Below are 13,015 nucleotides of genomic sequence, written 5' to 3'. Positions count from 1 at the left end.
CAAAAGTTTTTAAAACTTGAGTTTCTAACTTTCTAGTCTCTAGCCCAATGAAGCAGATAGCAGAAACAAACTTCTCCCAATCTCAGGGCTTGCCTTTAAGTCATTCTTCAGAATATACCGAATATCTTGTAGGTTCATTGTTCGATTTTTCTGCTTGGCGTGAATACCTGACTTAACAATATCATAGTAAGGTTCCGGAAGTCTGACATCAGCTTCTAAATAGCTTCCCAAGGCTATGGTTTCTTTAATAACTGAGCCATCCAAGCCATTCCAGGGTATGTTGTCTGGAAGAAAAAAGTAAGAAAATCTCTGAGTTTCTTCAGTGATGTATCCACTGGTAGGCTGCCTGTGTCTCTGAAATAACCTCTTGCCCAAGTCCCTGTTCTCAACCACTATGAACTCACTGAGTCATGGAAAAAGGAGACAAACATGAAAGTAGAAAGGGGACACATTAGGAATGAGTGAGGTGGGAAAGGAGTGGGTAATGTGTGGGCTGAAGAGATGGCTCGGCAGTTAAGAGCATTGACTACTTTTCCAGAGGACCCTGGTTCAATTCCCAGAACCCACACAGTAGCTCACAGCCATCAGTAACCTTAGTTCCAAGGACCCAATGCCCTGCAGGCACCAGGCACATAAGAGGTGCATAAACAAGCATGTAGACAAAATAGCTAATAAAAGAGAATAATGAGGATAAAGATGATCAAAATATATTTTATACACGTATAAATACTTCACATGAAGCCAATTACCATGTAATTAGTATATGCTAATAAAACATTAAAAAATACAGAATAACATGTAGAGAAATAAAAGGAAAAAAGATAAATCAGAAGTTGTTAAGAACTAGTAAGTCAATTGGTCCCTTTCAACATTACTTTCTTCCCACAGAGAAAACCATTTGGTAGCCCAAATATGGACAAGAAACCACTTAACCTTGGAAATCTATAAGAGACAGCCAATAGTAGTGTCAACATCCTACACACATGGATATCCCTAGTAGACTTAGAGACAAGGGAATGCTTGGGTATCAAGCTAAGTAGATCACCAATTCATCTCATGAAGAATTTAGTTTTGCCTCTGGGATTGCAAACATCAAAAGGGCAGCTGACTCTGACCTATTCCCTCATTTGAATGTGGTTTTACATGTGTGTATGCATGTGCCTATGTCTGTCTCTCTCTCTCTCGAAGGAATCTTTTTGTCTTCAGTTATATGAGTACTTTACATGAAGTCATGTAGTTTCCAAAGGACTTTCATTTTTTTCAGGTGACACCATGTATGTATTTACCAGTCCTTATTTTTCCTTCAGTTAAGTGCCTTATCAATAACAATCAGATCTATGGTCTTTTCTGAGTCTTAAATAGTTAAAAAAAGATTTCTAGGAAACTGTCTTGTGTCTAATAAGCACAAAGAAGATCCCTGAAGCCCACTGTGGTGGTGCATGCTTTTATTCCCAGAACTTGGGAGGCAGAGGTGGATCTTTCCAAGCTGGAGGACAGCCTGGTCTATATAGAGAGTTCCAGGTCAGCCAGGGCCACATAAGAGATCCTCTCAGAAGAATAGACAACAGGATTTTTTTTAAGTTCTGAGTTTTGATACAACTAAGCAACTCCTGGGGGGGAAATTTCAAAATTTCTAACCTAAAAATAAAGCTCTTTTTTTTTCTTTTTGAGACAGGGTTTCTCTGTATTGCTTTGGAGCCTGTCCTAGAACTCTCTCTGTAGACCAGGCTGGCCTTGAACTCACAGAGATCCACCTGCCTCTGCCTCCCAAGTACTGGGATTAAAGGCATGTGCCACCAATGCCCAGCAACTTTGACCAATTTTTAGTGTACGTCTTGATTACCTGTTAAAATCTCTTGTATGATCATGGAAAAGCTGTAGATATCTGACTTTACAGTAGCTGCCTTCTGTAAGATCACTTCTGGTGCAGCCCAGTTGTAGAGCTGGGTGGGAAGGGGCACTCGAGTCATGTCTCTGTGCACACCATTATCCTGGCTAGGGAAGGAAACACAAGGCAGGGTTTCTCTTAAGGAATCATGATCATCACATAGTGCTCATAAATATTTTCCTATGAGATAACAATCTCCTGGAGCCTCTGAAATTTCAGTTAGACACTGAGTTAACATACATTGCCTCGGAGCTCTTCCAATACGCACAATTTCTTATCATTCCTGATTGCCTGATCCTCCATTCCCTAGTTTATGTGGCCACTCAACACTGCAATCAAACCATAAGGACCACCTTTCAGTTGCACTAGGAAGACATTCCCACTTCCACTCTGCATGAGCAGTTCCTTCTGCCTGGCATGCTCGATGACTGGATGTTTCTTGTGACCAAGACATTAATTTGAAAGTTGCCTCCTAGGGAGCCCTTCCTTGATCACCTACTTTAAACGTAGTAGTGTTTTATTAGCTGCAGAATAGTTATTACTTAAGTTTGTTGTTTATTATATCTTGCATTCAGCTCTCTGAAAGAAGCTTTATCTTTGGGGGTACTGGGGATCAAACAGACCCTCATGCACACTAAACAAGTGCTCTTCCTCAGCCACATCCCAAAAGGCAATGGGTATTCTATTGTCTGTAACATATTTTGGGAAACTAGCATGCTTCCTTCTTCAAGCTGAGCATTTCTCCAAAGGAACTTCAGGCCTCTGGCTTAGCTAAGGTACTAGCAAAGGACAAGTCATAACTAGAATTCAAATCCTTTCTTTTTTTATTCTCACTTCTGCTGAAGCTAGATGGTGAAGACCAGGATATAGCTCAAGTGCTCACTTACCATATGAGATGCCAGCATGGAAAAGGGCTGCAGTAATGCTGGGGAGGAGAGACTTTTGGCTGTCACTGTAGGGCAATAAAGTTTTCTGGGATTCAGTTTTAAAATTACATTTGGGTGTAGCTATGTAACACCACTTGCAGGGTCAAGTGGTGTCCTGTTCTAAAGAGTCAATTGAGGATGGGCTTGAGAAATGGCTCAGTGGTTGAGAGTACTGACTATTCTACCAGAAGACCTGGGTTCAATTCCCAGCACCCACATGGCACTCAGTTGTCTGTACACACACACACACACACACAGAGAGAGAGAGAGAGAGAGAGAGAGAGAGAGAGAGAGAGAGAGAGAGAGAGAGAGAGAGAGACTAAATGGAAAAAAAACTAAGGCAAGTCTGATCTACATAGTAAGTTATAGGCCAGATTGAGAATCACAGTGAGACCTTGTGAATCAAAAAAATACACACACACACACACACACACACACATATATATATATATATATATATATATATATATTCAATTGAGGAATTAAGAGTAGAGAAAAACTGCTGCATCACCTTTATGCCAGGAGATGGACTGTTACTATTGACAATGATGTTAAACAAACTGATGAGTCCAAGTAGAATGTTACCCAAAATAAATTCAGAATTCAAAGTGATTTGGATTCATGGCTCATCATCTTATGTTACAAAGAAAGATATACTGTTGTAGTTATGATGACTTGATTGCCATTTCTGGCTGAAGTTCCATTTGAGGTCAGTAAGCCTAAATCTCATGGCCAGTATGTCCCTCATTGACTTTAGCTAACTGTTACTATTCTTTCCTTCCTTTCTTCCACCCCAACCCTAACCCAGCAACTGTTAACACCAGCTTAATGCACTGCACGCCTTTCTATTGTGGCCTCCTACTTCCACTCGTGTCTCCTAGCTGATCTTCCTGCATTAACCTCCAGTTCATCCTGCCTGGGGAGTAGGGGAATTTCCTACCATCTGGCTCTACTTCAGTTATGCCCCTAACCAACTCTCCCTGGACACCATTCCTTCATCCCTCTGGACCTTACTTTATAAAAGGACAGGGTGGGGCTGAGGCTGTAGTTTAGAGTGCATCACCTACCTAGCATATGTGTGGCCCTGGGATTGGTCCCCAGCATCATAATTTATAAATAAAGGGGTTAACTTAGGGTTGGGACCGGCAATATCCAAACTGCATTTCATGTCAGGATTCCTATTTCTATGGAAGCACAGCAGAATAAACTGTTATGCTGTCTTCTCAACAGCAGATGGCACTCTTAACTGACGGATGGTGTCATTTCTGCCAGTCTTTGAAGTCTGACAGTGTTATCAAGCAAAAAGTCCAAAACTTTAGCTGCTCTGGATTATAGAGCCAAAGTAGTTAACTCCAATTTTTGTACCATTAAGTGTTCCTTTCATGTAGGTTCATTCTATCATGCAGCAAATACTTAGTAAGCATAATGACCTTGGGTATTCTATTGTCAATTTGACACAAGCTAGAGTCATTCAAGAAGGAACCTAAATTGAGAGAATGCCAACACCAGAATGGCCTATGGGCAAGCATGTGATACATTCTCTTGATGGTTCATGTAGGAAGGCCCAGTTCATCGTGAGTGGTCCCGGGTATTATAAGAACATGAACCCACCAGTGCCTTGCTCCTAAGTGGATGGGGCTTTGTACCCTGGTTTATATAAATCTATGAGCTAAGATAGCTCAAGCTAATGAATCTCCTACTTCACCCTAAGTAGACACTCATGGAAAGCTTAAAAGTGCTTTTATTCTTATGGCCCTAGCAGTGGGCCTGGGGGGTCAGAGGAATAGCATCTTTAGAGATACACTGCAATGATCTGTCTAATCAGGCTGCAAAGGACAGGGAACAGATGAGTGAAGCAGTAGGAACAATACAGGACTAAGTGAATTTCCTTCCAAAGCCATCCTCCAGAAGAGGCTTAAACCTATCAAAGAAGGGAGGACCTACACATTCTTAAAGAATGCTGCTATTGTGCTAATAAAGTAGGAACAGTCAGAGACACAATGGTTAAACAGCTGAAAGAAGAAAAGCACTAAAAACACTCTTGAGACTTCTGGAATCAGAAATTTTGGCTGATGCCTTTAGCAGATCATTTTGAGTCTGTCATTAGGACCCTAAACCCTAAACTCTCTCTCTCCAGTTCACTACATTCCTGTATAGAAGCTATAAAGTTACAAATGGTGTTGACTTCTAAGGCGTCCTACTTAGTAACACAGCAGATGTATCCTGGATGCCTGGGGCTCCTGATGAAGCATAATTTCAGCCTTATATGAAATCACCTCTAAAAGGGAGGAGTGACAGAAAGAATAACAGAAAGCTTTGAGATTAATTATGAAGTTATATTGGAATAAGAAACTACGTCTGACCTTTGACAACCGAGATAACATTGATCTGCTGGCTTCTGCTTTGTGAGCCCACTTGCCCCTTCTTATGTTCTGGAAAAGGTGACATGACATCTTCCTTAGGAAGTGACCACCAATATCTGCTTAGACGGGAAGTCCTGTTTGCTAAAGGTAAAACTGTCTAAAATCCTGCAAATTTCAGCTTCTATAAAACTTGCTTAGCTCTGGGGGAGAGGGGCAGTAATCACCTTTGGGTTGGAGACAAAAGATAATGGTCACAGGTCTTGACAATGCCCAATGCTTAAATTTTTTTTTTTTGAACAGAGGGTTTCTGCGTGGCTTTGGAGCTTGTTCAGATCAGGCTGGCCTCAGACTCACAGAGATCCTCCTGCCTCTGCCTCCTGAGTGCTGGGATTAAAGGCATGTGCCACCTGGCTGACAATGCCCAATCCTAAATAAATCATGAAATATTTCTGATGGGGCTAGGACTCTTTAAGCAATATCTACAGCATATAGCTGTGTGCTAACAAAAGAAGTTATTCCTTTATCACTGAGTGCTGAGAATTTCCTGTTGGGGAAGATTGAGGTCCCCAGCCTCTCTAAAGTCAGTGCTGGGGATCCAGAGACAAGAAGACCCCTGGAGAACAGAGCAACTGAAGAAGACACCTGATGTTGACCTCTAGTCTCCTCATGCACATGCACATGCACACACACACACACACAAACACGTTTTAAAAATTAGATCTGAGCCTATCAGGTGGATCTGTGAGTTTGAGGCCAATCTGATCTATAGAGTGAGCTCCACGGCAGGCTCCAAAGCTACAGAGAAACCCTGACTTGAAAAAAAAAAAACAAAACAAAAAAAAAACCAAAAATTAGATCTGGTCATGGCTATAATCTCAACACTCAGGAGGCTAGTCAAGTCTAACAATGAATTCCAAGCCAATCAGAGTTACATAGCAAGATCTAGTGGCAAAAAAGACCAAAAAAGATGGACTAAAGACATGGATCAATGGTTAAAAGCATATATTTCTCATTCAGATGACTCAAATTCAGTTCCTAGCACCCATATTAGGTTGTTCACAATTATCTGTAACTACAGCTCCAAGGGTAACTGATAGTGCTATCCTTTTCAGGTAGTTACATACATGTCCACATACCTACATACAGACACACATGTAAATATTTAAAAATAATTTTCAGACAGGCAGTGGTGGCACACACACCTTTAATCTCAGCACTCAGGAGGCAGAGGCAGGCAGATCTCTGTGAGTTCAAGCCTGGTCTACACAGTGAGTTCCAGGATAGGCTCCAAAGCTACAGAGAAAAAACTGTCTCAAAAAAACATAATAATAATAATAATAATAATAATAATAATAATAATAATAATAATAGACAATAAATTCTTTACATAGTATACTGGTTATGGCAGATATGGTTAAGTAACACAGAAAAGGAAAAGACTGGAAATGAGTTCAAATAAGCAGGAAATGTCTACAAGTGCAGCAAAGGCTTTAACCCCAGCACTTGAGAGGTAGAGGGAAAAACAATCAGAAGTTCAAGGCCATTCTTGGCTATGCAGCAAGTGTGAGGCTTGCCTGGGCTACTTGAGACTGTTTCAAAAAGGTAAATAAAACTAACCAGCAGGTAAGGATGACAGTGCAATATTATCAGAGTTTAGGATGGCTTCTGTACTTTAAAAAAAAAATTGCTTGAACCTATTCTCGTGTGTGTGTGTGTGTGTGTGTGTGTGTGTGTGTACACACACGCTCGAATGTGTGGTGAGATCAAGAGACAACTTTCACAGCACTAGGGAGACAGAGGCAGATGGATCTCTGAGTTTGCGGCCGGCTTGGTTCCAGGACAGCCAAGGCTACACAGGGAAACCCTGTCTCAGTGTGGGGGTCGGGGGTGAGACAAATTTCAGGTGGCAATTCTCTCCTTCTACCATGGGTTCTGGAGCTCGTATTCAGGGTATCAGGCTTGCATGGCAAGCACTTTTACTGGTCCACTCTAAAAGGTCTTAACTGGGATTGAGAATGGAATGATCTCAGGCTTGACTGATGATTGCTACCTGACATCTTTTGCGACTTCATAGAAAACTCCAACAGCTCCAGTCATGCCCTTGATCCCTTGCCTCTTTCTTGTTCTCTCAGGCCCTTCACACAGAAGAGCCAGAGAGATCCTTAACCCATAAATCATCTATGATACTCTAAAAACATGTCCTACAGTATCTCAGTGGCTATGGTAAAATTCAGAGTCCTCACCAAGGTGCCCAGGGCCAAGCACAAGCTAGCCCCTACCCTCCTTTCAAGACAGAGCACAAAAACCATGGATGCATGGAAAGATGAGAAACTTTGTTTCCATCACACTGAGTGCCCATGAGTCAGGGCTTGTTCTCAGCCTCTGGGATCCAGCAGTAAACAAAACAAATTTCTGTCCTCACTGAGCTCTGCATGTAGTGACAGCAGTCAATTACTGGTGAATGTAACCAGCAAGATCACACTGAAACTCAGCACCAGGTATAGATGGTGAGGGGACAAAGAAAGAAGGTGTCTGTTCAGTGCCTAAGAGCAGTGTCCAGAACAGAACCAACATGGTGCCAAAAGCCCAGAGCTGTGGATGGCATTGAGGACCCAGAGGCCCTCTGCCTCCTAGAGCAGTATCTCTCACTATGCTTGAGTCCCTTGAGGGCAGAGTGTGCCTTTGTTATTCGATAAGACAGAAGGTAAAGCCTCCTCTCTTCTATAACTAAGGGTCACTTATGAGCTTCCATACAATAAGAAGGTAACTGGCTCTGGTCCAATGCAAAGTGGGAAGCTGTGATGTGACTCAATCCAAGAGACTTCAAGCTGGAATTCAAAGACCCGAGGGAGGGGGATGGAAACAAGAGACGCAGAAATTGATTACAAGACAGGATTCTGATCAAGTGGCAAATTTTATTTTTCTACCCCAAGCTTATATAGCCAGCAGAGCAAGGATATAGGAAGGGGGGCAAGGGATGTAAGAGAATGGTTGAGGACCAGGTGTCCTTGCAAGCAGAATATAGAAAATCACAAAGAATGGACATTGGCAAGGTGGAAAGATCAGCAGTTATGAAAACAAGAAAGGTTATTATGGGGCTAGTGGTTATATGCTAGGCTGACCTTAGTAAATAGAGCTAGTTACTAAATCATCAAATCTTTATAACTGAAGGCTCTAAATGTACAGCTAAGAGAAACAGCCAAGGTTTGTTCCATAACTGATCACTGACCCAGCCTCAGTTCCCAACAGCAATGTGCCCACTTCAGGTTAGCCCCAGATCTTACTATGTACCTTCTATGTTTTTCCTTAATCTCTGACTAGTAATGAAAAGAATGCAGTGGGCAACTGAGGACTTAAGGATGGCTGGCCACTAATGAGAGAAATGTGTAACAAGGCCCCTTTCAACACACATGATAGATGATCAAGTAAGAACATACAACTCAGCCCAGGGAGGTGGCACACACCTTTCATTCCAGCATTTGGGAGACACAAGCAAGAAGATTTCTAAGGCTGTCTACAGAACACAGAGTGAATTACAGGAAAGCCAGAGCTACAAAGAGAAACCCTATCTAAAAAACCCAAAAGGAATAAATACAACTCTGGTGTACCAAGTGGAAAATTCTAGAATGCACAAAGACTTTGACATACATTGGTTGATACAGGCATGTTACATGTCTAAGAAAATGAGACTACCCTAAGCAGAAGTAACTTCCCAGCCAGATATGGCAACACATGCCTGCAACAGCTCTTGAGAAGCAGAGGAAAGAGAACTGTGAATGGAAGCCCAGCCTGGACAATGACTGAGCTACACACAAGGCCCCATCTCAGAAAACAAGGAGGGACTAGTGAGAGGCCTCAGTGGGAAAGTCCCTAACAGCAAGCCTGGTGACCTGAATTTGATCCTCAGGATCCACATGGCAGAAGGAAGGTACTATTAACTGCCCCACACACATACACAATACACAGTTTTCTCACCAACTATGCAACCTGAATAGATTAGATTTCAGCACTATAACAAAGGTCCCCTACGGAATCCCTCTTCAGAAAAAAAAAAAGCTACACTGGAGGCTCTACCCACCTTTCCATCATATATTCCAGGTTGGTCAGTCTTGCTTCTCCTGCAGAGACAATGTGGACAGCGTAGGAGCTGAGGGAGCGATGGACAAACCCTCGGGAATGCAGGTATATCAAGGCATCAGCGATCTGGAGCAGTAAGTGCACAATCACTTCCATGTGCAACACTGGGAACTGGGACCTCTGCAAGCAAGAGAAAAAGTTCCAAAAAGAAAAGAAAAACCCACCTGATGTCATTTCCAAAGTCTTTTCATTTGATTCTCATACTTCCTGGTATTCTCATTTAGCAGATGGGGAGCCTAAATGTCAGTGAGGTTAAGTGACTGATCTATAGTTCCACTGATCCAGGGCCCTGGCTCTAAGCCTCAGCTCCTTTCCTACAAGTGAGCTTCTTTGTAACATGACAAATTAGAAGAAAGTACTCTAAACTTGGTATGTGCATGCCAGCTTAACCCGAGGAATCTGCCAGGAATGGGAGGTCCCTTCACTCCCACCAGTAAACCTGCCCTGGCACTTCCCTATTCAGTTCTGTGGCTAGAAGAACCTGAAAGCTCAAGAACTCTACAATTTGCAGAGAATCAATTCAGCTTGTAGGCCTATCAGATGAAGAAGAAAGAGGGTCTCTCTTTACTCCTACCCATGGGATTTAGAATACGGTCACAGAGAAAGAGCTCCTGGAAGTCATATCCCTGCCCAAAGAACACTTAGTTGTAAGATCTGACAAAGAAGATATTCCTCCACCCCAAGAAAATCTGAGAGGTGATAAGGAAGTGATAGAGGCCTTTATATAAACAAATCAGGACAGAGCACAAGTAAAATGTATGAGAAAAGAACCTGTGCCAATGGCTCAGTTAGAATTGCATCAATATGTTTCTGGTTCTGTTGAGCTATGAAAGGGCTGATTTAGGGGGGAAAAAAGGCAAGACTGAGAAGCCAGGAATTGTGATACACGAGGCTGAATAGTAGGAAGGTCATGAGTTTGAGGCTAGTTGGGGTTACAAAGTTAAGCCTGCTTGTCTCTAAGCAAAACAAGGCCAACTAGATGGTGCAGCAGGTAAATCCATTGTGATGTAAGTCTGACGACTTGCATTCATTACCCAGAACCCATATAAAGGTGTAAGGGGAGAACGAAGTCCACAAAGTTATCCTCTGACCTCCATACACAGAAGTGTGGCATGTTATGCACCCCCATCTCTCTACATGATAAATTCGTTTAATGAAATTAGAAAAAGAAGGAAGACTATTGTATCGTGGCCAGTGAGATGGCTCAGAGGTAAATATGCTTGCTGCCAAGCCTGGTGGCCTGAATTCAATCCCTGGAATCCTTCATGAAAGGAGAGTACTCCTTCCAACAAGTTTCCTTTGACCTCTATAGGTATGGGGTGGTACACTGACAGACATACAAATCAATCAGTGTAAAAAAATTAAATCACATTAGTTCCAATATGTGCTTATCAGTCTTATTTGGCATGTCATACCACATGCAATACATGAAAAGGATTTACAGATATTTTTGAGCCCTGGCTGTCCTGGAACTGGCTCTGTAGACCAGAATGGCTTCGAACTCACAAAGGTCTGTCTGTCTCTGCCTCCTGAGTGCTGGGGTTCAAGGCGTATGCTACCATCACCTGGCTAGATGTATCTTCTAAATGAGAACTCTGTAAAGATGGCAGGGAAGAGGGTAGGGAGAAGAGTAAGGGCAGCTAGGGAAATCTATAGAAAGACCATTTACTCGTTCGTGGAGAACACTGAACAGTGTGCCGACCGTGATACGTTCATAAACCAGGCGGATTTTCTTCAGGTCCCGGGACAAACATACAGCCATCAGCTGCAGCAGGTTAGGGTGCCGCAGGTTGCTACAAAAGACAAAAATCTTCATAAGGGACAGGGCATAGGAGAGCATAATGAAAACATGAATGATATTCTTTCTTTTAGGTCATTTGAACACATTGTAAGCAAATCCCATTTATAGCCAGGCATGGTGGCACAGCCTATAGTCTCAGAATTTGGAAGAAGGAAGCAGGAGAAGCTCAAGCTCATTCTCTATGACATAGTGATCACAAGTCCAGTCTGGAATATGTAAGATCTTGTCTCAAAAACAAACAACATACAGAAAAACAAAAGCCAACAAAATACAATTTATATACAGCATTTTTCTTAGAAAGTAAAGTGAGTTCTGGAAGGGGAGACATCTATTGCAAGAAGCTGAAGATTTAAGAGTTATCAGTGGCAATAATAACAAAACCTACAAAACAACAACATTCTGTGCATTGGCTAGACTTATGTCAACTTGACACACAAACTAGAGTTATCTGAAAGGAGAGAACCTGAATTGAGAAGATGGCTCTGCAAGATCTGGCTATAAGACATTTTCTTAATTAGTGATTGATGAGGGAGGGCCCAGCCCATTGTGGGCAGTTCAATCCCTGAGCTGGTGGTCCTGAGTTCTATAAGAAAGCAGTAGTCAAAGAATGCAGAGACAACACAATAGCATACAGTAACCAGATTCTCTCTGAGCTTTTTATCTTTATGTGGCTTTATTACTGAGAAAATAACAACAATTGATAAAAGAAATGTTGCTGGATTAATTCAATTTATATATTTTAAAAATGCTTTGACTCAAACATTTAAGTTCAAGGACAAGTTACTGGGGAAAAGGATTTCTATTTTTGTTTCCACAGAAAATGAAAAGCTGTGGATTCCTTCCAGACTAATGTGGTTTGATCAAGCCAGGCCCCCTGAAACAGAGTCGCTGGTGAGCCTACATTCAAAACAGCTAAACAAAACAGCCTTGCAGACTACAGCCAGGATTTCTGTGTCTTCTTAGAATCCCCCATGACAGCGCCCCCTGTCAGCAGGAAGTAGTTTGGAAAGAACGACGTCCAGATTCCCAAATATTGTTTATAAATGATCGTTTTCATTTAAATGGACTTGGTTATAAATGTTAATGATCACAGTCAATTCTTTTTAAAGGTAAAAAAAGGGGATTATGGTATAGATATGAATACTTCATTTTGGAATGGATTTTCATTTACTTCATTTTGGAATGGATTTTCATTTATTGATACAGTTTAAGGTCAATTTTGTGATATCTATATTTCTTTTGTTTAGGTATTGTGTTTATATAGCTCATTTAGAAATGTAATGTATAATGTAGTACAGATAATAGATAATTATCTATGATAGTCAAAGTTTAGAGTTAAGTTAGTTAGGTTTTTCAAGATACACAGAGATGTATTTGAGATAGATAGGAATTCTTCAAACCTTTCAAAGACCTACAGAATATGGCATTTAAAATGGTTTAGGGTTTTTCTTGACAGTGAGACATAAATGCTCCTGGCAACACCATTTATGTCAGAAAGGAAGATGGACATAAAAGAAACGTGTTATGAAGTTTACTTTCAATATGGCAAGACTAGCCATTTGGACAAGATACTGCTCTTGTCTGGACTGTTTGACTTTGTGATGCATAAACTGGACATGCAGGACCCATAGAAAAGTGACTCCTGATTCAAGATGGACATTGCTACAGAGTTCCTGCTTCATGAAAGAGTCTGTGAGACAGTATACAGGACACAGAGAAAAGTGACTGATAAACTGCCAATACAAGAAGACAGTTTAAAGTTTCCTGAGTTGCTGAAGAGTCTGCTAGACACACTATGGCCTATAGGCTGAAGATGGAAGATTACAAAAAACTTCGGGTGACCAGGCAGTGAGTTGTCTCTGTCATTTCTAGAGTTTATATATTATCCTTCTGTGTAGTC

General features: G+C 41.6%; 1 protein-coding gene across 1 annotated transcript in view; it reads right to left on the bottom strand.

Moving 5' to 3' along the window:
- Positions 1–13,015, bottom strand: part of Tex14 (testis expressed 14, intercellular bridge forming factor) — a 108,804-nt gene that overhangs the window by 43,894 nt on the left and 51,895 nt on the right. Inside the window, exons 9-12 of the mRNA XM_051189557.1 lie at positions 10,984–11,107; positions 9,256–9,434; positions 1,844–1,995; positions 94–284 (exon numbers count right to left, since the gene is read on the bottom strand). Of these exons, the coding sequence (XP_051045514.1) occupies positions 94–284; positions 1,844–1,995; positions 9,256–9,434; positions 10,984–11,107 (646 nt within the window). The remainder of the gene's footprint in view (positions 1–93; positions 285–1,843; positions 1,996–9,255; positions 9,435–10,983; positions 11,108–13,015) is intronic.

The sequence above is a fragment of the Phodopus roborovskii genome, unplaced genomic scaffold (assembly GCF_943737965.1).
Source record: "Phodopus roborovskii unplaced genomic scaffold, PHOROB, whole genome shotgun sequence".
NCBI classification, from domain to species: Eukaryota; Metazoa; Chordata; class Mammalia; order Rodentia; family Cricetidae; genus Phodopus; species Phodopus roborovskii.
The sequence above is the reverse complement of the archived record's forward strand: the minus strand, read 5'-3'. Positions and strand labels throughout refer to the sequence as shown.